Source organism: Oncorhynchus clarkii, chromosome 5 (genome assembly GCF_045791955.1).
Source record: "Oncorhynchus clarkii lewisi isolate Uvic-CL-2024 chromosome 5, UVic_Ocla_1.0, whole genome shotgun sequence".
Classification (NCBI taxonomy): Eukaryota; Metazoa; Chordata; class Actinopteri; order Salmoniformes; family Salmonidae; genus Oncorhynchus; species Oncorhynchus clarkii.
In genome coordinates this window covers 13,840,677-13,868,640 of record NC_092151.1, presented here as the reverse complement: position 1 = coordinate 13,868,640, position 27,964 = coordinate 13,840,677, and the positions used below count along the sequence as shown (strand labels likewise).

Here is a 27,964-nt window from a genome sequence, read left to right as displayed (position 1 = left end):
TTGGTTATAATTTACTTTCATACATGATTTGAAGCTATCAAAATTAAAGGAATATATTATATCCTTGTGTTTATGATTATGATAACCTTCGGCAATTTGACTAATTCAAGTATCTCATGAAAGTACAAGTTCATACTTCAAAATCAGGGTGTTTATTTCATTTATTGAAATGACTGGAACTCTTAGACAGGCTTTTAACCAGGTAGCAAAGACGACTGACTGAAAACGTGCCCCTCGTGCAGAACGTTTACGTTTTTTCTCCATTCACCCTCCTCCTTCCACAGTCTGAGCACACACATATACAACCACCCGCAGTTAGTTTGACTGCCATCGGCTTGGTGCACCACGGTTCCGTTTCTTTTTCCTAGTGTAAAACCACTGTAAATGACAGTGCGGCACTGCATTGGAGGCTCTGACTTAAAAGGGTTCATACATTTACACCTGGATACGGTTGCTCTCAGGACGACAGGGTGGAGACATCAGGACTGAGTCAGGTAGTTAGCCAGTTTAGCTAACGATAGCTAGTATATTTGGAGAAGTCGAGAAATGGCTAGCTAGCTATATTTTCTTTAGCTGGCTAGCTACAATAGCTACGTATCCAACTGTCCAGCTGTTTACGCAGCTAACTAGTAGCTGGGTGAAATTGGTTGCACATCATTAGCAAGCTGCTTAGATTGATGCATTGCTAATAGCTAGCTAACTACATGCATTGATTGTAAAGACAAAAGAATCGAGATACAATAACGGATTTGCATTGCCAAGTAGTTGAAAGGCAATTTTATTCATGCACGATTCCAAATCTACCTAGCTAATAACCTTAACACCTCAACGTTACCAACTAGCTACCTAGGCTTAACTAGTTTACAGGTACATGCATTATTAATTTGCAGAATTTTATTTGACCTTTTATTTAAGGCAAGTCAGTTAAGAACAAACTCTTATTTTCTATGACGGCCTAGGAACAGCGGTTAACTGCCTTGTTCCGGGCAGAACGACAGATTTTTTACCTTGTCAGCTCAGGGATTCGATCTTGCAACCTTTCAGTTACTGGCCCAACGCTCTAACTACTAGGCTACCTGCCGCCATGAGTGCACCTATACCTTATAAGCTGTTTAGCTAGCTATGTAGTTTTTTGCACAACGTTAAATTGCCCACATAAAATCGTGAACTTACGATAGCTTAGCACGCTAGTAACTGGCAGTGCGTTGTCACTGTGGCCGGTTAATTTGTGCACAGATTGTCGTTTTAATCAATACCTACCTCTTCACTGATGTCAAACCAATGTCTCATTTTAAGACGTATAGGCACCTATAGGGTCAACCTCTACTGTTTCAAGTGGATTCGGACTTGACACAAGCCTGTCCTGTTCTGAGAGGTGAGTACATTTCATATGATTTCTGTAGCCGGATGATGATATGATCCACGTTATACTCTGGGGATTTGAAATGCAATTGCGTCCAAAATGTCCACTGAAAAGAAATGATGGCAATGAAGCAAATTGTGACGATTTTTCCACTACCTCCAGCTCCAGTCTGGGGAGAGAGTCATTCATTTAAATATAACCTACTTTTTGGACTATACAGTGCCCCTTGAAAGCATACAGCCCCTTTTGGTTGTTTTATGGACCAGAATGATTTGACAATCAACTCTCCTCTTGGTCCTGTCCCCAGTTATTGGCAATAATAATCATACCAATAACATGATGCTACCATCGCATGCTTTAATATGTGGATAACATCAACAATTATGTTTGATTGCCCCAGACACTAGCTAAGTTCTCAATGCTGCCACAATATACTAGGCTACATTAGTGATACCATCGACACTTCCCTTAACAAGGAGGTGTAGCTAGTAAAAAAATATATATTTGTCACTTGGGCTGAATACAACAGGTGTAGTAGACCTTACAGTGAAATCCTTACTTACAAGCCCTTAACCAACAATGATTTAAGAAGTTAAGAAGGAATTGTGTTTAGTATATATATATTTTTCAGATAAGTAGGAAATAAAAGTAACAAGTAATTAAACAACAGCAGTAAAATAATAATAGTGAGGCTATATACAGGGGGTACCAGTACAGAGTTGATGTGCGGGGTCACCGGTTAGTTGAGGTAATATGTACATGTAGGTAGAGTTAAAGTGACTGGATAGATAATAAACAGAGTAGCAGCAGCATAAAAGAGGTGTCTGGGTAGCCTTTGAGCTGTTCAGGAATCTTATGGCTTGGGTGTAGAAGCTGTTAAGAAGCCTTTCTGGACCTAGACTTAGGTACAGTAGCAGAGAGAACAGTCTGACTAGGGTGGCTGGCGTCTTTGACAATTTTTAGGGCCTTCCTCTGACACCGCCTGGTATGGAGGTCCTGGATGGCGGGAAGCTTGGCCCCAGTGATGTACTGGGCCGTACGCACTACCCTCTGTAGTGCCTTGCGGTCGGAGGCCGAGCAGTTGCCATACCAGGCTGTGATGCAACCAGTCGGGATTCTCTCGATGGTGCAGCTGTAGAACCTTTTGAGGATCTCAGGACCCATGCCAAATCTTTTCAGGTTTGTGAGGGGGAATAGGTTTTGTCGTGCCCTCTTCACGACTGTCTTAGTGTGTTTGGACCATGATAGTTTGGAACTTGAAACTATCAACCGGCCCCACTCAAGCCCCATCGATGAGAATGGGGGCGTGCTCGGTCCTCTTTTTCCTGTAGTCCACAATCACCTCCTTTGTCTTGATCACGTTGAGGGAGAGGTTGTTGTCCTGGCATCACACGGCCAGGTCTCTGACCTCCTCCCTATAGGTTGTCTCGTCGATGTCAGGCCTACCACTGTTGTCATTGGCAAACTTGATGATGGTGTTGGAGTCGTGCCTGGCCATGCAGTCATGAGTGAACAGGGAGTACAGGAGAAGACTGAGCACACACCCCTGAGGGGCCCCCGTATTGAGGATCAGCGTGGTGGATGTTGTTAATCTGAATGGCCGATTTAATTAGGGCAGATTTCAAGTTTTCATAACAATCGGAAATCGGTATTTTTGGGTGCCGATTTTTTTTTTTAAATGTATTATTATTATTATTTTTATACCTTTTATTTAACTAGGCAAGTCAGTTAAGAACACATTCTTATTTTCAATGACGGCCTAGGAACGGTGGGTTAACTGCCTCGTTCAGGGGCAGAACGACAGATTTTCACCTTGTCAGCTCGGGGGATCCAATCTTGCAACAGTTACAGTTAACTAGTCCAACGCAATAACGACCTGCCTCTCTCTCGTTGCACTCCACAAGGAGACAGCCTGTTACGCGAATGCAGTAAGCCAAGGTAAGTTGCTAGCTAGCATTAAACTTATCTTATAAAAACAATCAATTGTAATCACTAGTTAACTACACATGGTTGATGATATTACTAGATATTATCTAGCGTGTCCTGCGTTGCATATAATCTGACTGAGCATACAAGTATCTAAGTATCTGACTGAGCGGTGGTAGGCAGAAGCAGGCGTGTAAACATTCATTCAAACAGCACTTTTGTGCGTTTTGCCAGCAGCTCTTCGTTGTGCGTCAAGCAGTGCGCTGTTTATGACTTCAAGCCTATCAACTCCTGAGATGAGGCTGGTGTAACCGAAGTGAAATGGCTAGTTAGTTAGCGCGCGCTAATAGCGTTTCAAACGTCACTCGCTCTGAGCCTTCTAGTAGTTGTTCCCCTTGCTCTGCATGGGTAACGCTGCTTCAATGGTGGCTGTTATCGATGTGTTGTTAGTTCGAGCCCAGGGAGGAGCGAGGAGAGGGACGGAAGCTATACTGTTACACTGGCAATACTAAAGTGCCTGTAAGAACATCTAATAGTCAAAGGTTAATGAAATACAAATGGTATAGAGGGAAATAGTCCTATAATTCCTATAATAACTACAACCTAAAACTTCTTACCTGGGAATATTGAAGACTCATGTTAAGAGGAACCACCAGCTTTCATATGTTCTCATGTTCTGAGCAAGGAACTGAAACGTTAGCTTTCTTACATAGCACATATTGCACTTTTACTTTCTTCTCCAATACTTTGTTTTTGCATTATTTAAACCAAATTGAACATGTTTCATTATTTACTTGAGGCTAAATTGATTTTATTGATGTATTATATTAAGTTAAAATAAGTGTTCATTCAGTATTGTTGTAATTGTCATTATTATAAGTAAATAAAAAATGTGGCCGATTAATCGGTATCGGCTTTTTTGGCCCTCCAATAATCGGTATCGGCGTTGACAAATCATAATCGGTCGACCTCTAGTTGTTACCTAGCCTTACCACCTGGGGGCGGCCTGTCAGGAAGTCCAGGATCCAGTTACAGAGGGAGGTGTTTAGTCCTAGGGTCCTTATCTTAGTGACGAGCTTTGAGGGCTCTATGGTGTTGAACGCTGAGCTGTAGTCAATGAACAGCATTTTAATAGCGTTCTCACATAGGTGTTCCTTTTGTCCAGGTGGGAAAGGGTGTTGAGTGCAGTAGAGATTGCATCTGATGATCTGTTGCAAATTGCCTTGACCAGCCTTTCAAAGCACTTCATGGCAACAGATGTGTGTGCTATGGGTCGGTAGTCATTTAGGCAGGTTACCTTCGTGTTCTTGGCCACAGGGACTATGGTGGTCTCTTTGAAACATGTTGGTATTACAGACTCAGACAGGTTGAAAATGTCAGTGAAGACACTTGCCAGTTGGTCAGCACATGCTCGGAGTACACATTCTGGTAATCCGTCTGGCCTTGCGGCCTTGTGAAAGTTGACCTGTTTAAAGGTCTTACTCACATCGGCGTGATCACACAGTCATCCGGAACAGCTGATGCTCTCATGCATGCTTCAGTGTTACTTGCCTCGAAGCGAGCATAGAAGTAATTTCGCTCGTCTGGTAGGCTCGTGTCACTGGGCAGCTCGCGGCTGTGCTTCCCTTTTTGTAGTCTGTAATAGTTTGCAAGCCCTGCCACATCCGACGAGTATCGGCGCCGGTGTAGTATGATTCAATCTTAGTCCTGTATTGATGCTTTGCCTGTTTAAAGTTTCGTCGGAGGGCATAGCGGTATTTCTTATAAGCTTTCTAATAAGCTTTAGAGTCCCGCACCTTGAAAGTGGCTGCTCTACCATTTAGCTCAGTGCAGATGTTGCCTGTAATCCATGGCTTCTGGTTGGGGTATGTACGTGTGGTCACTGTGGGGACGACGTCATCAATGCACTTATTGATAAAGCCAATGACAGATGTGGTGTACTCCTCAATGCCACCGGAGGAATCCCGGAACATATTCCAGTCTGTGCTAGCAAAACAGTACTGTAGCTTAACATCTGCTTCATCTGACCTCCTCCTAATTGACCGAGTCACTGGTGCTTCCTGCTTTAGTTTTTGTTTGTAAGCAGGAATCAGGAGGATAGAATTATGTTCAGATTTGCCAAATTAAGGCAGAGGGAGAGCTTTGGACGCGTGCGTCTGTGTGTGGAGTACAGTTGGTCTAGAGTTTGGCAAGCCTTGTATTCTCGCACAAGTTCATGAATTAGTGGCTTTATATATATACTTTTTCTTTAAAAAAATCCAATATATTTTTCTGTTAAATTGTTTATAATTGGTTGCTCCTATTCTGCAAAAGGGGGAGTAATATGCCTGAGCTGGTTGGCTTTGACAGTCGTTAGCCTAAGTGTTGGACAGTGTAGAGCCCTCTGGTCATATGGTGATGCAGAAAAGATGCTTGCGTGCTACATTTCAGTGTGCGTGTATGACCCAATCTTACACACACACACCTTGAATGCATGTGCTGGTTAGCAAGTTACATGCTGTTTGCCAGAGTGTGATTACCAGAGCTTGACAGTGAATTGTTGGACAGTGTAGAGCCCTTGGGTTTTCTGGTGATGCAGAAAAGGCTCACACACAGAGGATATTTCAGTGTCTGTGTGAGGGACAGTGTGCATGTTGATTTGTCCCTCTTCAGTTGCATGACTTAGCAGATGAACAGTGCCTATTTAGCCTCTGGCCCCACTGGCCTCCCACACACAACCTTCATTTTAACCAGGACCAAACCTCTCATAATAGGTTACTCACTGTGATGAGGCTTGCAGTTCTTCCCTATGGTATGGTTTTACCTTTTTCCACAGTTGTCTAAAAGACACAAGTTCCCACCTTTTTTTTGTAGTCTTCCAAACAATATGTATTCCACAGACATGGCATTTGCAGGCTTGATTTTAGTTTTAGCTTACAGCCATTTTTGTCAGATGAATATTATCTACAACAAAGAATGATACATGACAAAATGCTCTTTAGTTTCTATCAAGTCATAGATGCTCTGTGGATTTTCAGGGGAGAGAAGCAGGTGACATGACTGGAGCTGGGGCTGAGGATGACATCCCATTGGGTGAAAGGAAGACGGTCACAGACTTCTGCTACCTGCTGGACAAGTCCAAACAACTCTTCAATGGTCTAAGGTCAGTCTCTGTCTGTCTCTTGAGGTTTCTGTATTGTGTTTTGATTTATGGCTGAGTCGTTTCTAAATGTTTACTTCTCAATGGAATACTCTTAAGTTATGTGACATTCAATGCAGTAAGGTATAATTTTTAAAAATGCGTTCGGTTTGGGCACGGTTAACTGATCAATCCAATATCCAAACGGACGTTAGTATTAGATTACTTGAGTGAGTGTTCATCTTTGAAGAAAATAAATGGTAGGCCTATTTTAACATTGAAAAAGCTCTACATGGCAGGCCTATATTAACATTGAAAAAGTTCTATATGGTAGGCCTATTTTAACATTGAAAAAGCTGTACATGGTAGACCTATATTAACATTGAAAAAGCTGTACATGGTAGACCTATATTAACATTGAAAAAGCTCTAAATGTAAATGATCCTTGTGACATTTTTACCTTCAAGGATATACCATGATATTTAAAATTCTTAATACACTGCTCAAAAAAATAAAGGGAACACTTAAACAACACAATGTAACTCCAAGTCAATCACACTTCTGTGAAATTAAACTGTCCACTTAGGAAGCAACACTGATTGACAATAAATTTCACATGCTGTTGTGCAATCGGAATAGACAACAGGTGGAAATTATAGGCAATTAGCAAGACACCCCCAATAAAGGAGTGGTTCTGCAGGTGGTGACCACAGACCACTTCTCAGTTCCTATGCTTCCTGGCTGATGTTTTGGTCACTTTTGAATGCTGGTGGTGCTTTCACTCTAGTGGTAGCATGAGACGGAGTCTACAACCCACACAAGTGGCTCAGGTAGTGCAGCTCATCCAGGATGGCACATCAATGCGAGCTGTGGCAAGAAGGTTTGCTGTGTCTGTCAGCGTAGTGTCCAGAGCATGGAGGCGCTACCAAGAGACAGGCCAGTACATCAGGGGACGTGGAGGAGGCCGTAGGAGGGCAACAACCCAGCAGCAGGACCGCTACCTCCGCCTTTGTGCAAGGAGGAGCAGGAGGAGCACTGCCAGAGCCCTGCAAAATGACCTCCAGCAGGCCACAAATGTGCATGTGTCTGCTCAAACGGTCAGAAACAGACTCCATGAGGGTGGTAATGAGGGCCTGACGTCCACAGGTGGGGGTTGTGCTTGCAGGACGTTTGCCATTTGCCAGAGAACACCAAGATTGGCAAATTTGCCACTGGCGCCCTGTGCTCTTCACAGATGAAAGCAGGTTCACACTGAGAACATGTGACAGACGTGACAGAGTCTGGAGACGCCGTGGAGAACGTTCTGCTGCCTGCAACATCCTCCAGCATGACCGGTTTGGCGGTGGGTCAGTCATAGTGTGGGGTGGCATTTCTCTGGGGGGCCGCACTGCCCTCCATGTGCCTGCCAGAGGTAACCTGACTGCCATTAGGTACCGAGATGAGATCCTCAGAACCCTTGTGAGACCATATGCTGGTGCGGTTGGCCCTGGGTTCCACCTAATGCAAGACAATGCTAGACCTCCTGTGGCTGGAGTGTGTCAGCAGTTCCTGCAAGAGGAAGGCATTGATGCTATGGACTGGCCCGTCCGTTCCCCAGACCTGAATCCAATTGAGCACATCTGGGACATCATGTCTCGCTCCATCCACCCACGCCACGTTGCACCACAGACTGTCCAGGAGTTGGCGGATGCTTTAGTCCAGGTCTGGGAGGAGATCCCTCAGGAAACCATTCGCCACCTCATCAGGAGCATGCCCAGGCGTCGGAGGGAGGTCATTACAGGCATGTGGAGGCCACACACACTACTGAGCCTCATTTTGACTTGTTTTAAGGACATTACATAAAAGTTGGATCAGCCTGTAGTGTGGTTTTCCACTTTAATTTTGAGTGTGACTCCAAATCCAGACCTCCATGGGTTGATGAATTTGATTTCCATTGATAATTTTTGTGTGATTTTGTTGTCAGCACATTCAACTATGTAAAGAAAAAAGTATTTAATAAGAATATTTCATTCATTCAGATCTAGGATGTGTTATTTTAGTGTTCCCTTTATTTTTTTGAGCAGTGTATAATAAAATAAACTTTTGAATGTAGTTTTTGTAACAGTGCATTGAGCTTCTTCTGTGCATTTAGCCATGCAGTCTTGTCTCGAGACCGAGACTTCTCTTGTCAATAACCAGGTTTCCATCCAACCTTTTTTTGCAAGTAAAGTACGTCAGTTAAAGAATGTCACGCCAGGCCTGATGGAAACAGATCATTTGAGGGTAAACTTTCCAAATGTTGACAAAACAAAACTGTAGACAAGGTGGGATCATGTTTTTGTTGAGGAAATAGATTATGCTACAATTGAGGTAGAAATGCTTTTGTATGCAAAGATTGACATAACCATCACGGCGAAGTAAGCATCGTGTTACTGCAAGTTATGTTGTGTGGTCCTCCCACTGCGACTTGGAAAAGCATGAACAGTTTATTAGGCTACAGACAAAATAAGTTGTGAACAACTTCACAGGGTGGTGAAAGTGCACAGTGATGAGCTTGGTGCTCTTTTCCAAACTATTGAGGTGGTGGTGAAATGATGATCGTTGCTTAGCTGCCAATTGAGAAGTAAAAATGATCCTGCTCTTATCCATAATCTCGTCATGTATCGTCTGGACTGTATCTGCAAGTGGTTGGCTGGAGCTCAAGTACCAAGATCAGCATGGGCACATTTGCTGTTTATGGCAGACTTTTTGTGCCAAAATCATTAACGGCGATAAAAAATCAAATGGAAACAACTTTCTTTTTTTCCCTTTTCGATAAAGTAAACGTTATACGATTAAGTGCTTTTTATGTGCACCGGGTCAGTTTAGTTGAAACACACCTCTGGTAGGAAAATGGGCATATTTTTTAATGCAGATTTTAGAATATTCGCATTAAAATCTGTCACATTGCTGTTAGCCAAAACTACCGGATTAAATCAGTCTTTCCCATTTACCTCTGCCATGTGCATTTGCTTCGTTTTGATTTGTTGAACAATATTTATAAAAAAAAAAATTTTGCATTTCGGATATCCGAAAACATGCCATGATATTATTTAAATAGTAAAATGTCAAATGCCAATCCCTCACCTGCACACGTTATATTTAGTAAATGGCTCTTAGACCTGAAATGATCAGTGTTGAAAATAAGGTCCACACACTTAGAATTAAGGTGAATAAAAATATGAAGCTGCATTACACAATTTCTTTGTATCAACCCCAATTTGAAGAGTGGAGCCATGTGATTTCTAATGTGTCACTTTGTCTGTTTTGCCAACCCTTACTGTTGGGTTAAGATGTTTTCTTTTCAATACATCACATACACAGAATACACACATGCAATCACGCATACATTAAAATGGAAAAATATTCATGTCAGACCATGTGTTCGCCATATCCCATGTGGCCAACGGGTTGTGTTTGAGTTAATCAGTAATTTCTCGTCTATTTTTAGTCTGGGTATGTCAGTAGCTGCAGGCCTCCCTTCGCTCTCTCTCTCTGTCTCCCTCCCCCGCTCTATCCCTCTGTCCCTAACAAGTGTGTACAGTAGTAACAACGCGTGCCTGAATGATTGTCTGAGAGCTTGGAATTGGTCGCTTCATTACTTCTCCATTCCGCTCGTCCCTGGGATGTATGGCTAGAAACTGAAGTGGCGTGACTGGCATCCCACTATGAAACAAACGCTTTCCTAGAAGAGACGGGAAACACTGCATACCCTAATTGCAGCTCGACTCACTGCAACGGTGTTGTCAGACAAAAGTGTTGTGGCTGGTAGTAATTGAGAAACATGCATCTCAACAATGTTGTCAAACATGACTGTTTTGGCTGACGCATTGGTGAAATCTGTCTCACTGCATCGGCGTTGTCCTGCATAGAAGCCCGTTGTGTTGACATGGGAGGGCTTTACGGGGGTGTGTTTATGATAATTGCCTGTGCTTGTCCTCTCAAGCCAACATCAACAAGATTTATCACTCAACAAACCATGGTTTCACCAATCCCAAATGACCCCAAAGGACTGGAGCATCTTGCACTGTGCAATAAGCTCTCTGCACTAGGGATGGGCACTGTTATTCAAAATATCTGAACTGACGTTAGTATTAGATTAATTGGGAGAGCATTTTGGAAAAATAATGTCCACTCGACGACATTGAGACTTGTCCCGAAGCCACTCCTGTGTTGTCTTGGCTGTGTGTTTAGGGTTGTTGTCCTGTTGGGTGGTGAACCTTCGCCCCAGTCTGAGGTCCTGAGTGCTCTGGAGCAGGTTTTCATCAATGATCTCTCTGTACTCTGTACTGCTCTGTTCATCTTTCTCTTGATCCTGACTAGTCTCCCAGTCCCTGGCACTGAAAAACATCCCCACAGCAAGATGCTACCACCACCATGCTTTACTGTAGAGATGGTGCCAGGTTTCCTCCAGATGTGACGCTTGGCATTCAGGCCAATAAGATCAATCTTGGTTTCATCAGACCAGAGAATGTTGTTTCTCATTGTCTGAGAGTCCTTAAGTGCCTTTTGGAAAACTCCAAGCAGGCTGTCATGTGCATATTATTGAGGAGTGGCTTCCGTCCGGCCAATCTACCATAAAGGCCTGATTGGTTGTCCTTCTGGAAGGTTCTCCCATCGCCGCAGAGGAACTCTAGAGCTCTTTCAGAGTGACCATCGGGTTCTTGGTCACCTCCCTGACCAAGGCCCTTCTCCCCAGATGACTCAGTTTGGCCAGGTGGCCAGCTCTAGGAGTCTTGGTGGTTCCAAACTTCTTCCATTTAAGAATGATGGAGGCCACTGTGTTATTGGGGACCTTCATTGCTGCAAAAATAAATTTGGTACCCTTCCCCAGGTTTGTGCCTCAACAATCCTGTCTCGGAGATCTACAGACAATTCATTCGACCTCATGGCTTGGTTTTAACTCTGACATGCACTGTCAATTGTGGGACCTTTATATAGATGGGTGTGTTCCTTTCCATATCATGTCCAGTATATTGTATTTACTACAGGTGGACTCCAATCAAGCTGTAGAAACATCTCAAGGTTGATCAATGGAAACAGGATGCACCTGAGCTCAATTTTGAGTCTCATAGCAAAGGGTCTGAATACTTATGTAAATAAGGTATTTCTGTTTTGTGTGTTATAAATTTGCCCAAATTCTAAAAACCTGTTTTTACTTTGTCATTGTGGGGTATTGTGTGTAGATTGAGGAAATGTTTTAATTTAATACATTCTAGAATAAGGCTGTAATGTAACAAAATGTGGAAAAGGGGAAGGGGTCTGAATACTTTCAGAAAGCACTGTATATATAAAAAATAGGCATAATGAAAATAATGTCTAAATTTAAATAAAATTATCTGTGTGACTTTGCTACATAGCCTACAGGGATAGACCATTAAGTAAAAAAAAATAAGGGATTAGGTTGGCTGAGAAGTGAGAAGGAGTAGGCTACAATGACCAACCAACAGGTAGGCTTCTGTTTCATATGAATTGCGTTGTTGTAGCTAAGAGGAGCGCAGCAAAATTGCCTTAATTAGCCTTGCTACTTTAGTTAGCTATCAAATCAAATGTATTTATATAGCCCTTCGTACATCAGCTGATATCTCAAAGTGCTGTACAGAAACCCAGCCTAAAACTCCAAACAGCAAGCAATGCAGGTGTTGAAGCACATTGGCTAGGAAAGACTCCCTAGAAAGGTCAAAACCTAGGAAGAAACCTAGAGAGGAACCAGGCTATGAAGGGTGGCCTAGGACAGGTAGCATGTCCGGTGAACAGGTCAGGATTCCATAGCCGCAGGCAGAACAGTTGAAACTGGAGAAGCAGCACGGCCAGGTGGACTGTAGAGAGTCATCATGAGAGAGAGAGAGAGAGAGAGAGAGAGACACTTAAATTCACACAGGACAAGACAGGAGAAGTACTCCAGATATAACAAACTGACCCTAGCCCCCTGACACATAAACTACTGCAGCATAAATACCGGAGGCTGAGACAGGAAGGGTCAGGAGACACTGGCCCCATCCAATGATACCCCCATTAACCCCACCCACTTTGCCAAAGCACAGCCCCCACACCACTAAAGGGATATCTTCAAGCACCAATTTACCATCCTGAGACAAGGGCGGGTATAGCCCACAAAGATCTCCCCCACAACCCAGACAGGAAGATCACATCAACAGTCTTGATATGTTCGTCAAAAGAGAGATCGGGGTCCAGAGTAACGCCGATGTCCTTCAGTTTTATTTGAGATGACTGTACAACCATTAAGATTAATTGTCAGATTCAAAAGAAGATCTCTTTGTTTCTTGGGACCTAGATCAAGCTGTTTTGTCCGAGTTTAAAAGTAGAAAGTTTGCAGCCATCCACTTCCTTATGTCTGAAACACAGGCTTCTAGCGAGGGTAATTTGGGGGCTTCACCATGTTTCATTGAAATGTACAGCTGTGTGTCATCTGCATAGCAGTGAAAGTTAACATTATGTTTTTGAATGACATACCCAAGAGGTAAAATATATAGTGAAAACAATAGTGGTCCTAAAATGGAACCTTGAGGAACACCAAAATGTACAGTTGATTTGTCAGAGGACAAACCATTCACAGAGACGAACAGATATCTTTCCGACAGATAAGATCTAAACCAGGCCAGAACTTGTCCTTGTCCATTAAAAGGTCATTTACCACCTTCACAAGTGCAGTCTCAGTGCTATGATGGGGTCTAAAACCAGACTGAAGCATTTCGTATACATTATTTGTCTTCAGGAAGGCAGTGAGTTGCTGCGCAGCAGCCTTTTCTAACCTTTTTCTAGAATGGGAGATTCGATGTAGGCTGATAGTTTTTTTATATTTTCTGGGTCAAGGTTTGGCTTTTTCAAGAGAGGTTTTATTACTGCCACTTTTAGTGAGATTGGTACACATCCGGTGGATAGAGAGCCGTTTATTATGTTCAACATAGGAGGGCCAAGCACAGGAAGCAGCTCTTTCAGTAGTTTAGTTGGAATAGGGTCCAGTATGCAGCTTGAAGGTTTAGAGGCCATGATTATTTTCATCATTGTGTCAAGAGATATAGTACTAAAAAATGACTGCACGGTTCCAAGCTAGTCGGAAGACTTCCAGTTTGGTGTGGCGCCATTTCCGTTCCAATTTTCTGGAAGCTTTATTCAGAGCTCGGGTATTTTCTGTATACCAGGGAGCTAGTTTCTTATGAGAAATGTTTTTAGTTTTTATCGGTGAAACTGCATCTAGGGTATTGCGCAAGGTTAAATTGAGTTCCTCAGTTAGGTGGTTAACTGATTTTTGTCCTCTGACGTCCTTGGGTAGGCAGAGGGAGTCTGGAAGGGCATCAAGGAATCTTTGTGTTGTCTGTGAATTTATAGCACGACTTTTGATGCTTCTTGGTTGGGGTAGGAGCAGATTATTTGTTGCAATTGCAAAGGTAATAAAATGGTGGTCCGATAGTCCAGGATTATGAGGAAAAACATTAAGATCCACAACATTTATTCCATGGGACAAAACTAGGTCCAGAGTATGACTGACAGTGAGTAGGTCCAGAGACATGTTGGACAAAACCCACTGAGTCGATGATGGCTCCGAAAGCCTTTTGGAGTGGGTCTGTGGACTTTTCCATGTGAATATTAAAGTCACCAAAAATTAGAAAATCTGCTATGACTACAAGGTCCGATAGGAATTCAGGGAACACAATGAGGAACGCTGTATATGGCCCAGGAGGCCTGTAAACAGTAGCTATAAAAAGTGATTGAGAAGGCTGCATAGATTTCATGACTAGAAGCTCAAAAGATGAAAACGTCTTTTTTTTTGTAAATTGAAATTTGCTATCGTAAATGTTAGCAACACCTCCGCCTTTGCGGGATGCACGGGGGATATGGTCACTAGCTATCAACCTTCTTTACAACGATTTGATGCATTCACGACAGGCACTACCAGATGGTATGGTTTCATAACCTATGGGATCAACGAGTTTGTCTCTAACGTGTTATTTGGTTTGGCTACTTTCGCTCTCTCCCTCCATGCCCCACACACTGTCACGTACACCGGCCCCTGCTCCTCTCTCGCACCCCCTCCACCTTCCAGCTTTAACAAGCAGAGTGTAGCTCACCGGATCTCTTGAGTCGTGCAAGCAAGTCTCCATTAAAGTTACTTAAAACACAAACATACATTAAAACACATGTACACTGATTATACAAAACAGCAGGAACACCTGCTCTTTCCATGACATTGATTGACCAGGTGAATCCAGGTGAAAGCTATGATCCCTTATTGATGTCACTTGTTAGATCCATTTCAATCCATGCAGATGAAGAGGAAACATTTTAAAGAAGGATTTTTAATCCTTGAGACATGGATTGTGTATGTGTGAAATTGAGGGTAAATGTGCAAGACAAAATATTGAAGTGCCTTTGAATGGGGTATTAAAGTAGGTACCAGGCACAACGGTTTGAGTCAAACTGTAATGCTGGGTTTTTCACACTCAACAGTAGAGGTCGACCGATTAATCGGAATGGCCTATTAATTAGGGCCGATTTCAAGTTTTCTTAACCATCGGAAATCTGTATTTTTGGACACCGATTTGGCTGTTTTTTTTTGTTTTTTTTTCCTCACCTTTATTTAATCTTTATTTAACTAGGCAAGTCAGTTAACACATTCTTATTTCCAATGACGGCCTAGGAACGGTGGGTTAACTGCCTCGTTTAGGGGCAGAATCACAGATTTTTACCTTGTCAGCTCGGGGAATTCAATCTTGCAACCTTACAGTTAACTAGTCCAACGCTCTAACCACCTGCCTTTCATTGGACTCCACGAGGAGCCTTCCTGTTACGCGAATGCAGTAAGCCAAGGTGGCTAGCATTAAACTTATCTTATAAAAAAACAATCAATCATAATCACTAGTTAACTACACATGGTTGATATTACTAGTTTATCTAGCGTGTCCTGCGTTGCATATAATCGATGCGGTGCGTATCGTTGCTCCAATGTGTACCTAACCATAAACATCAATGCCTTTCTTAAAATCAATACACAAGTATATATTTTTAAACCTGCATATTTAGCTAAAATAAATCCAGGTTAGCAGGCAATATTAACCAGGTGAAATTGTGTCACTTCTCTTGCATTCATTGCGCGCAGAGTCAGTGTATATGCAACAGTTTGGGCTGCCTAATTTGCCCGAATTTTACGTTATTATGACATAACATTGAAAGTTGTACAATGTAACAGGAATATTTAGACTTATGGATGCCATCCGTTAGATAAAATACGGAACGGTTCCGTATTTCACTGAAAGAATAAACGTCTTGTTTTCGAGATGATAGTTTCCGGATTCGACCATATTAATGACCTAAGGCTCGTATTTCTGTGTGTTATTATGTTATAACTAAGTCTATGATTTGATAGAGCAGTCTGACTGAGCGGTGGTAGGCAGCAGCAGGCTCCTAAGCATTCATTCAAACAGCACTTTTGTGCATTTTTCCAGCAGCTCTTCATTGTGCTTCAAGCATTGAGCTGTTTGACTTCAAGCCTATCAACTCCTGAGATTAGGCTCGTGTAACCGATGTGAAATGGCTAGCTAGTTAGCGGGGTGCGCGCTGATAGCGTTTCAAACGTCACTCGCTCTGAGACTTGGAGTGGTTGTTCCCCTTGCTTTGCAAGGGCCGCGGCTTTTGTGGAGCGATGGGTAACGCTGCTTCGAGTGTGGCTGTTGTCGATGTGTTCCTTGTTCGAGCCCAGGTAGGGGCGAGGAGAGGGACGGAAGCTATACTGTTACACTGGCAATACTAAAGGGCCTATAAGAACATCCAATAGTCAAAGGTATATGAAATACAAATCATATAGAGAAATAGTCCTATAATAACTACAACCTAAAACTTCTTACCTGGGAATATTTGAAGACTCATGTTAAAAGGAACCACCAGCTTTCATATGTTCTCATGTTCTGAGCAAGGAACTTAAACATTATCTTTTTTACATGGCACATATTGCACTTTTACTTTCTTCTCCAACACTTTGTTTTTGCATTATTTAAACTAAATTGAACATGTTTCATTATTTATTTGAGGCAAAATTGATTTTTATTTATGTATTATCTAAGTTATCTAAATAAGTGTTCATTCAGTATTGTTGTAATTGTCATTATTACAAATCCATTTAAAAAAATCTGCCGATTTAATCGGTATCAGATTTTTTGGGGTCCTCCAATAATCGGTATTGGTGTTGAAAAATCATAATCGGTCGACCTCTACTCAACAGTTACCCGTGTGTATTAAGAATGCTCCACCACCCAAAGGACATCCAGTCAACTTGACACAACTGTGGGAGGCATTGCAGTTAACATGGGCCAGCATCCCTGTGGAACACTTGACACCTTGTAGTACATGCCCTGACGAATTGAGGCTGTTTTGAGGGCGAAAGGGGGATGTGTTCCTAATATTTTGTACACTCAGTGTATTTTGACTATCCGGATATCTGGAAAAAATATTATGATTATTATTTGAATAGTGAAATAATGTCAAATGCCCATCCCTACTCTGCACACTGGTCCTATAGTAGCCGGGCGATTTGTTAACACACGACAAACAGCCTCCACCTTAGAATTTGGGAGTTACCAGGGAAACAGCTCCAAGGGTTTGTGTGTGTAGTAGAATCTATGACTCATGCAAAGAGATGAGGGTGGGACGATAACTAATGGAATTGATTGGCCTAAATGTTGACATGGATGTTTAAAAAATAAAGAAATCACATTATTTTATGTTGCACTCCATGTGATCAGTATGTATGTTTCCAGTATAGGAATGAAAATTATTTAGAAAGAAACGAACTCATGTTGCTGTAGAGCGTGGCAATTTCCCTCCAGCTTTGGTGTCTCTCTTTTTATTTTGATCACATTAACTCAATGGCTCAAAGACAGCTGTTGTCTTTTATAGCTCCAGACTTGGTTCCACATGGAGTGTGATACCTGTAGCCCTGTACCTGGAAACCTTTTGTAATTGGTAGGATTCACAGGTGGCTGGTGGAACCTTAATTCATTGAGGAGGAGTAATGGCTGGGATGGAATAAATCAAACGGTATCAAACACATCCAACCCATGGTTTCCATGTGCTTCATTCCATTCCAGCCATTATTATGAGCCGTCCTCCCCACATGGAGCCTCCTGTGGTAGGATTCTTATCATCCTGATGGGTCCAGGCAGCGTAGCTTTTTGGACGAGGCCTGCGTGTGAAATCTGGGGCACAGTGACCCTGTCTCTGGAGGCTTGGTCCCATCCTGGAATGAACCAAAGCCAGCCCTGCTGCAGTGCTCTGTTCCTCCACGCTAATTACAGAGGTTTGGTTATTAGAATCAGACCAAAGATTGGGATCAGTGTCCTAGTTCTTCTTTGGGACTTAGCTTGTTTGGTGCTCTGTGTCTGATTTCAATTAAATAATTGGAATTGTTATGAATAAACTAGGGGATTTATCATTTTATATATGGTAACTGCAGACATGTCAAATGCAACAAAGCTTGCCTTTTTACACATTGTAAATAAGGACCCTTCCATTCACAATAGAAAATACTTTGTAATTACAGTGCATTCGGAAAGTATTCAGACCCCTTCCCCTTTTCCACATTTTGTTACGTTACAGCCTTATTCTAAAATTGATTACATTCATTTTTATCCTCAGTCTACACACAATACCCCATAATGACAAAGTGAAACAGATTTTTTTTTACATTTTTGCCTAAAATGTATTAAAAATTAACATACCTTTTTATATACATAAGTATTCAGACCCCTTTGCTATGAGACTCAATTCAGCTCAGGTGCATCCTGTTTCCATTGATAATTCTTGGATGTTTTTTCAACTTGATTGGAGTCCACTGGTGGTAAATTCAATTGATTGGACATGATTTGGAAGGCACACACCTGTCTATATAAGGTCCCACAGTTGGCAGTGCATGTCAGAGCAAAAACCAAGCCATGAGGTCGAAGGAATTGTCCGTAGAGCACCGAGACAGGATTGTGTCAAGGCACAGATCTGGGGAAGGGTACCAAAACATTTCTGCAGCATTGAAGGTCCCCAAGAACATACTGGCCTCCATCATTCTTAAATGGAAGAAGTTTGGAACCACCAAGACTCTTCCTAGAGCTGGCCGCCGGCCAAACTGAGCAATCGGGGGAGAAGGACCTTGGTTAGGGAGGTGACCAAGAACCCAAAGGTCACTCTGACCGAGCTCTAGAGTTCCTCTGTGGAGATGGGAGAACCTTCCAGAAGGACAACCATCTCTGCAACACTCCACCAATCAGATCTTTATGGTAGAGTGGTCTGACAGAAGCCACTCCTCAGTAAAATGCACATGACAGCCTGCTTGGAGATTACCAAAAGGAACTTAAGGACTCTCAGATCATGAGAAACAACATTCTCTGGTCTGATGAAACCAAGATTGAACTCTTTGGCCTGAATGCCAAGCATCACGTCTGGAGGAAACCTGGTACCATCCCTACAGTGAAGCATGGTGGTGGCAGCATCATGCTGTGGGGATCATTTTCAGCCTGCAAGTACTGGGAGACTAGTCAAGATTGAGGGAAAGATGAACGGAGCAAAGTACAGAGAGATCCTTGAAAACCTGGTCCAGAGCGCTCAGGACCGTGGACTGGGGTGATGGTTCGCCACCCAACAGGACAATGACCCTAAGCACACAGCCAGGACAACGCAGGAGTGGCTTCAGGACAAGTCTCAATGTCCATCTCTGGAGAGACATGAAAATAGCTGTGCAGCGACGCTCCCCATCCAACCTGACAGAGCTTGAGGATCTGCAGAGAAGGGAGAAACTCCCCAAATACAGGTGTGCCAAGCTTGTTGTCATATCCAAGAAGACTCGAGGCTGTTGAAGGTGCTTCAACAAAGTACTGAGTAAAGGGTCTGAAATACTTATGTAAATGTAATATTTCACTTTATAAAAAAAAAAAAGTGCTTACATTTCTAAAATCCTGTTTAGGTTTTGTCATTATAGGGTGTTGTGTGTAGATGTGTGTAGATGTAGGGGAAAATATTTAAGCAATTTTAGAATAAGGCTGTAATGTAACTGGAAAAAGCCAAGTGGTCTGAATACTTTCCGAATTTTGTGTGTGTTTGTTATTATTTTGAGCAGATGGTCAGGGGGATGGAACATAATGACAAATCATTTGTAGACTGCAAATTGAATCTAAGCCCAGACAGATTTATTTGCTTAAAACACAGGGTTTCCGTTAGTCTGTAAATGCCAGCTTTTGGCCGACTAAAATAAATGAAAGGCCGATACATAAAATTGTTGCTGGCCAAATCGACCTGGATAAAAAAAATGTATCCATTGCAAAATAATGCTTTTTATTTATTGATCGAAATACCAGTCGATGTGCTCCAATTTCGAAATCAAATATACTTCATAGGCTAATAAATACTCAAGCTGCTTGGAAAGTAGTTTTAGGTGTGTGTTTATATTGTTACTCATGCAAAAGACTGGACGTCCTCATAAGGGACTTCAGCTAAATGTACCCTGACTGGTGTGGATTCTTTCTCCAAAACAAGAGTAAAATCGGCTTCAAAATCGCACCGTCTTGAGGACAAAATAACGAGGCTAGCTAGTGTTCATCAAGCTTCTCCAAGGAGTTGGACAGTTTAAACTTCCCAACAGCAGCGGCTCACTTTGAGCAGGCCAAGGTCCACTGCAAACGCAAGTCAATTGGATGCAAATGATTGTTTTCGTCAGACCCGGTCCTAGAAGTTCTGCTGCCGTCCTAGGCAAGATCAACATATGCCGCCGTATCATGTATAGTATAAAGATTTGGAATGGATTGCTAGACTTGTATAATGTGTATCATGCGCCACTGGGAGTGTTTCAGTTGAGCTTATTCAGTAGCACTTCGAAACAAAAGATCGTTGACAACTATTCACATCGGAGAGTTGCAATCACTAGGCAGGCATCTGCCTATATTAGAAAAGATACTTGTTGTCAATAAACCACATTCATGGAGTGTACAAAACATTAGGAGCTCTCTTTCCATGACACAGACTGACCAGATTAATCGAGGTGAAAACTATGATCCCTTATTTGTTGTCACTTGTTAAATCCACTTCAATCAGTGTAGATGAAGGGGAGGAGACAGGTTATAGAAGGTTTTTTAAGCCTTGAGACATGGATTGGGTATGTGTACCATTCAGGGGTGAATGGGCAAGACAAAATATTTAAGTGCCTTTGAACGGGGTCACATTCTCTATATTATGCATGGGAATACTTTGGAACAGATATTCACTATTAAAATACTTGGTGCTGATTTGCTGGTGTTTAAAAATGCCCCTGTTCCGTGGTATTGGAATAGCTTTATGTAAAGTGAGTAAGAACATTTTAAGTGGATGATTAAATAAATAGCATTTCATTTACTTAAGACCCACCCCTTTTTACACAACGACACCCACATTTGTATTGGTTATCCAGTATCTTATTAGTTTGACCGGAAACAACAGAGCAGGTTAAGCGGATTTCCTTCTCCATCCCTTCACTCTGCTTGGGAATAAGTATTTTGGGTATGTATCTTGTTCATAGCGATACGGAATTAATGGTGGCTGGAATTAGGCTAAGTTGAATTCTGCTTGATTATTTGCCCCATATTCCTGACTTAACAGTCATGCCATTGTTTCCCACCACCAGGAAGGGCATTAGGGTAAGAGATAATCACACGGGGAAAAACTGAGAAATCAGTAGGCCTCAGTGTTACGTACCAGTATATAGGAGCACACGTTTTCTTTGTGTCATGTTAACGAATGAATCCTCTATCCAGTCTCCTTTAAATATCTTAGGAAGGCAGCCTGTATCGTTTAACTCGATGTGTTTTCAAAAAGAAGTGCACACCATACATCTCCCCTTTTGAGTATTTGAGTACAAAGACTAGAGTTTGAAATGTATCGTTGGTCTGTCTGTTGTGTTTAGTGTATCTGCATTCCATATTCTGTATGCCAGTCTGGGTGAGAAATTTGACAGATGGAGAATTGTGGCAAAAATGATGTGCAGGGAAGGATTTTGGCTGTGTAGTGTTGACCAGTATCGTATTGGGTGTTTTCAGGCTATGCGTGCGTTTTCTGCTGCACTTTTGCCGCCACAGCCACCATTGCCCGTTCCTCTCCTCAGTCTCCAGACATGTTGTCATGGCAATGCTTCAATGATAACAACGAGGCCCGGAGCTTCAGCGGGAAATTAGAGGCAAAGTGGCCGACTTGCACCCAAGCTGACAGGCAGACCTCATCCGATTCCATCACATCCCCACCCTTCTGACTCACTACTGCATGCAGCATAGCCCCCCCCCCCCCCACCCCCACCACACACACACACCTCCTCAGGCACAACGTTGGCTATTAGGAAAGCAAAAAATAGCTCAATGTCCAGAGAATGTCTGAGGTAGACCTTCAGAGGGTCTCAACATAGCCTTTCTGCTTTGCTGTTGTGTGAATGAGTTGATTTGACAGCTGAGGTGACCTGGATGTAAGTTTTGCATATGTATACTTCGCTATTAAAAAATACAGTTACTAAAACTATCTTCCAAAGACAACACTGCTGTTTCATGTGTTGATTTCCCAGCTCATATTTTAGTTCGACCAAATCTCTCTTTGCTTCCCCTATTTTGTTGTACATTTTTATTTTTATGAATCGTTATTCAGTTGCATCATAATATATTCAGGTGTAGCTCTGGGACACTGCATCATAATATACTCAGGTGTAGCTCTGGGACACTGCATCATAATATACTCAGGTGTAGCTCTGGGACACTGCATCATAATATACTCAGGTGTAGCTCTGGGACACTGCATCATAATATACTCAGGTGTAGCTCTGGGACACTGCAATATAATATACTCAGGTGTAGCTCTGGGACACTGCATCATAATATACTCAGGTGTAGCTCTGGGACACTGCATCATAATATACTCAGGTGTAGCTCTGGGACACTGCATCATAATATACTCAGGTGTAGCTCTGGGACACTGCATCATAATATACTCAGGTGTAGCTCTGGGACACTGCATCATAATATACTCAGGTGTAGCTCTGGGACACTGCATCATAATATACTCAGGTGTAGCTCTGGGACACTGCATCATAATATACTCAGGTGTAGCTCTGGGACATTGCATCATAATATACTCAGGTGTAGCTCTGGGACACTGCATCATAATATACTCAGGTGTAGCTCTGGGACACTGCATCATAATATACTCAGGTGTAGCTCTGGGACACTGCATCATAATATACTCAGGTGTAGCTCTGGGACACTGCATCATAATATACTCAGGTGTAGCTCTGGGACACTGCATCATAATATACTCAGGTGTAGCTCTGGGACACTGCATCATAATATACTCAGGTGTAGCTCTGGGACACTGCATCATAATATATTCAGGTGTAGCTCTGGGACACTGCATCATAATATACTCAGGTGTAGCTCTGGGACACTGCATCATAATATACTCAGGTGTAGCTCTGGGACACTGCATCATAATATACTCAGGTGTAGCTCTGGGACACTGCATCATAATATATTCAGGTGTAGCTCTGGGACACTGCATCATAATATACTCAGGTGTAGCTCTGGGACACTGCATCATAATATACTCAGGTGTAGCTCTGGGACACTGCATCATAATATACTCAGGTGTAGCTCTGGGACACTGCATCATAATATACTCAGGTGTAGCTCTGGGACACTGCATCATAATATACTCAGGTGTAGCTCTGGGACACTGCATCATAATATACTCAGGTGTAGCTCTGGGACACTGCATCATAATATACTCAGGTGTAGCTCTGGGACACTGCATCATAATATACTCAGGTGTAGCTCTGGGACACTGCATCATAATATACTCAGGTGTAGCTCTGGGACACTGCATCATAATATACTCAGGTGTAGCTCTGGGACACTGCATCATAATATACTCAGGTGTAGCTCTGGGACACTGCAATATAATATACTCAGGTGTAGCTCTGGGACACTGCATCATAATATACTCAGGTGTAGCTCTGGGACACTGCATCATAATATACTCAGGTGTAGCTCTGGGACACTGCATCATAATATACTCAGGTGTAGCTCTGGGACACTGCATCATAATATACTCAGGTGTAGCTCTGGGACACTGCATCATAATATACTCAGGTGTAGCTCTGGGACACTGCATCATAATATACTCAGGTGTAGCTCTGGGACACTGCATCATAATATACTCAGGTGTAGCTCTGGGACACTGCATCATAATATACTCAGGTGTAGCTCTGGGACACTGCATCATAATATACTCAGGTGTAGCTCTGGGACACTGCATCATAATATACTCAGGTGTAGCTCTGGGACACTGCATCATAATATACTCAGGTGTAGCTCTGGGACACTGCATCATAATATACTCAGGTGTAGCTCTGGGACACTGCATCATAATATACTCAGGTGTAGCTCTGGGACACTGCATCATAATATACTCAGGTGTAGCTCTGGGACACTGCATCATAATATACTCAGGTGTAGCTCTGGGACACTCAGTGGGTAGTGGCTCTGAGGCAGACAGATTTACACTTAGAAATTATAAAATCATTAAAAAGCTGTCGCATAGAATTCCCCCAAATAATAAAAACATAATAAAGGTGATATGTGCGCACCTGCAAAAAGCGTTAAATGTCATACTTGTAGTAGTAAAGGCCGCCCCCATGGCACTAAGCTCTAATAAAGCGGTGTAATCACATCACAATGTCGTCATTTGTTATGTGGTTGAAGGCTGGAAGGTTTCCCTTTCTCCAATCAGGAGAGAAGGTGTGAGACTGTTCTACTTGGCTGCATTTTCCTTCTTCTCACCCTCTTGTCTCTTGCAGAGATCTTCCTCAGTACGGACACAAGCAGTGGCAGTCCTACTTCGGCCGCACCTTTGACGTCTACACCAAGCTGTGGAAGTTTCAGCAGCAGCACAGGTCAGCTGGTCACTGACGGCTCCGTTCTCTCTGACACATTTTCCCAAATAGACAAAACATTTTTTTTTACACATTTTCCCAGATAGATCAACAACGTTTGAGCCTAGTGGATGAGATGGAGAAATCTGTTGGCTTAAACATTCATTTTAAAAGCAGCATTGCTTATTTTTTTCTGTTCTTTCTTGGGAGCAGGCAGGTCCTGGACAATCGGTATGGCCTGAAGAGATGGCAGATAGGGGAGGTGGCGTCCAAAATAGGCCAGCTGTACTACCACTACTAGTAAGGTTCCTCCAACTGCACGTGCTCACACACACAGACTGTCACATATCCTTATCATTCATGTCCTGGAATATTTTGTTGGTCTGATCTGTGCTTTAACTCTGGTAACTTGTGTGAAAACAATTCCTGGTTCAAGCAATTGATGGTACTTGATGGAGAGGTTGGTACAGTATCTAGGAGTGGGCCCGACTCTAAATCTGTTATTCGGATGTGCACAAAAAGTGAAATTGGGAAAATAATTCTGAAACATTTAGTATTTGCTGCCATTTCTAGCTATTTGGTTGCTACATGTAGCACTGTTTGTGTGCACCTGTGAATTAAGCAATATAAAAGGTACAATGACTAAAAACAAGAGGAAAATCTTGTCAACTAAAATTACTTACTTTTTTGGAAAGACTCAGGTGTATATAATATGTCTGGCATAACTGAATTTTGGAAAGACTGACTAAAACAAAATAAAAAAAACAGGTGGCAAAATAAATACCTAAATATCATGTGATCCAATGTGGTGGTGTGAGGTTCGTGATTTTTACGATATAAAACCAAGCTGACATGCAGAATTTGTGTTTCCTAAAGTGTTCTAATTTAAGTTGATCAAATTTGTTTTGTTCTTAATACACTTATTCAGGAACTACCAGGGTACCAGTGTCACACTCAATACAGAGAGTTCTTGGCACACCATTTTCTCTTTTTGTGTTGTAGTCTTCGTACCTCAGAAACAAGTTACCTGAATGAGGCCTTCTCGTTCTACTCGGCCATCCGTCAGCGGTCCTACTACTATCAGGTCAACAAAGAGGATAGGTGAGTGCCAACGCATGGCATTTTATTGATATTTAAGAAATTATTTTGAGCGCTCTGAACATTCCATTCAGTTTTCGTCCCAGGAGGTTAATGCTAGCCAGAGGCTGTTGTAACATAGCAAAACAACTGAACTATGCACTTTAAAATTTTTCAAAACCCAGCTAAACGAGCTGGGAAAGGTGGGTGAGTGATTTAGCGAGCAATGAGGAGCAACATTCCACATGGGGAGATAATGATAGAAGTTTATTTTTATGATATGATATTTGTTGAAGGTGTTTATGGTAGACTGAGACAAATTACATAATCACAATTAACAAAATTGTTGTGAATGTTCCAACAGCTCCATTTATTTGGTGCTGCTGGAACAAAACACATGAACATTTTACTCTGTGTGTGTTTGTGCTTGCCAGGGATAGATTGTAACACAACTTTTCTTTCTTCCATTATCTTCCCCCTCCTGTTAGGCCTGAGTTGGTAGTGAAGAAGCTCCGGTATTATGCCCGCTACATAGTAGTCTGTTTACTTCTGAACAAGATGGACCTAGTGAAGGTGCTGGTCAAGGTAAGAAATCTGAGGATAAACAAACGATTACCAGAGGAAGTTCTCAATCTCATTTGTATTTATTTACTTTTTGTTGTATTTTATTATTGGAGTTTAGTATAAAGTGGAGTGCAGAAGTTTCAGCCTGAAAATGTTTAATTTTGTTACTCTTACAAAAATACATATATTTAACTTGCATGCATTAGTGTGCTGTGTATAGTGTGTATAACATTGGTCTACCCTCCTGCAGGAGCTGTCAGAGGAAATCGAGGACTATACACAGCGCTTCAACACAGAAGATCAGTTAGAATGGAATCTTGTCTTACAAGAGGTGGCAGCTTTTGTGGAGGTCAGATTCCAAATCGGCTGTGTGGTTGTATTGATATTGTGCCTTTGAGGTTGTGCCTTTTTAAAATTGATTTAGTTCTATCCTTGAGCTGTTCTTGTCTATTAATGTTCTTTCATGTTTTGTGTGGACCCCAGGAAGAGTAGCTGCTGCTTTCGCAACGGCTAATGGGGATCCTAATAAAATACTAAAGAATAACTTGACTGTATATAAAGAAACACTGCAGGAGTGTTTTACTCACTAATGATTGGCAGTTAACCCCCTTGAGTAAATTTGCATTGGCTGCGTCTCAATCCACCTCATCTGTCGATGTCGCCCTTCCGCATCTGCGGTGAAAGGTGGCCATGAGACATCCTGAAAATCAGTCTACTCACAAAAACGTTGGTAGCGTCCGAACAGTTTGACCTACAAACTTCATGGAAAGATGAGACTAATGAACACGATAGTTCTCCATTTTGCTCCATGGCCTCCACAAGTCTCACGTGACTCGTCTGAAGTCGGTACAGCCGATCTGCCAACTTCGGTCTGTAGCGTCCAAACAGTTTGGGCTACACTCTATGACCCCTCTGTGGAAAGGCGAGTCTCTCACAGACATGTATATTTCAGTTGTTTTGCACTAGGAAGCTTACAAGAATAGTCTGAAGATAGCCGGGTACCAGTTTTAAAAAATGAATGAAAATATACACTACCGTTCAAAAGTTTGGGGTCACTTAAAAATGTCTTTGTTTTTGAAAAGCACATGTTTTTTGTTGTCCATTTTTTTTTAAATTAAATTGATCAGAAATACAGTGTAGACATTGTTAATGTTCTAAATGACTTATTGTAGTTGGAAACTTTATGGAATATCTACATGGGCATACAGAGGCCCATTATCAGCAACCATCACTCCTGTGTTCCAATGTCACATTGTTAGCTAATCCAAGTTTATAATTTTAAAAGGCTAATTGATCATTAGAAAACCCTTTTGCAATTATGTTAGCACAGTTGAAAGTGTTGTTCTGATTAAAGAAGCAATAAAACTGTCCTCCTTTAGACTAGTTGAGTATCTGGAGCATCAGCATTTGTGGGTTCGATTACAGGCTCAACATGGCCAGAAACAAAGAACTTTCTTCTGAAACTTGTCAGTCTATTCTTGTTCTGAGAAATGAAGGCTATTCCATGTGAGAAATTGCTGAGAACCTGAAGATATCGTACAACGCTGTGTACTACTCCCTTCACAGAACCAGAATAGAAAGAGGAGTGGGAGGCCCCGGTGCACAACTGAGCAAGAGGACAAGTACATTAGAGTGTCTAGTTTGAGAAACAGACACCTCACAAGTTCTCAACTGGTAGTTTCATTAAATAGTATCTGCAAAACACCAGTCTCAACGTCAACAGTGAAGAGGCGACTCCCGGATGTTGGCCTAGGCAGAGTTCCTCTGTCCAGTGTCTGTGTTCTTTTGCCTATCTTAATCTTATTTTTATTGGCCAGAATCAACTAGTCCAAAGAAGGACAGTTTTGTTGCTTCTATAATGAGAACAACACTTTACTGCTGTACTAACATAATTGCAAAGGGGTTTTCTAATGATAAATATGCCTTTTAAAATTATAAACTTGGATTATCTAACACAACATGC

General features: G+C 42.1%; 1 protein-coding gene across 5 annotated transcripts in view; it reads left to right on the top strand.

The window, feature by feature from the left end:
• The first annotated feature begins 290 nt into the window (after nucleotides 1–290).
• LOC139408383 (suppressor of cancer cell invasion) overlaps nucleotides 291–27,964 on the top strand; it is a 36,182-nt gene continuing 8,508 nt past the window's right edge. For 2 of the 5 annotated variants that reach the window (XR_011634280.1, XM_071152182.1), the window contains exons 1-8: nucleotides 291–494; nucleotides 1,297–1,375; nucleotides 6,307–6,431; nucleotides 24,286–24,381; nucleotides 24,574–24,660; nucleotides 25,363–25,461; nucleotides 25,926–26,022; nucleotides 26,252–26,350. Coding sequence is in view for 4 of the 5 variants with exons in the window: in XM_071152182.1 (XP_071008283.1) it covers nucleotides 6,325–6,431; nucleotides 24,286–24,381; nucleotides 24,574–24,660; nucleotides 25,363–25,461; nucleotides 25,926–26,022; nucleotides 26,252–26,350 (585 nt within the window). In the remaining variant the exon portion in view is untranslated. Of the gene's footprint in view, nucleotides 495–1,296; nucleotides 1,376–6,277; nucleotides 6,432–24,285; nucleotides 24,382–24,573; nucleotides 24,661–25,362; nucleotides 25,462–25,925; nucleotides 26,023–26,251; nucleotides 26,351–27,964 lie in introns of those variants that run through there. The other 3 variants (XM_071152186.1, XM_071152183.1, XM_071152185.1) reach the window with 3 other exon arrangements.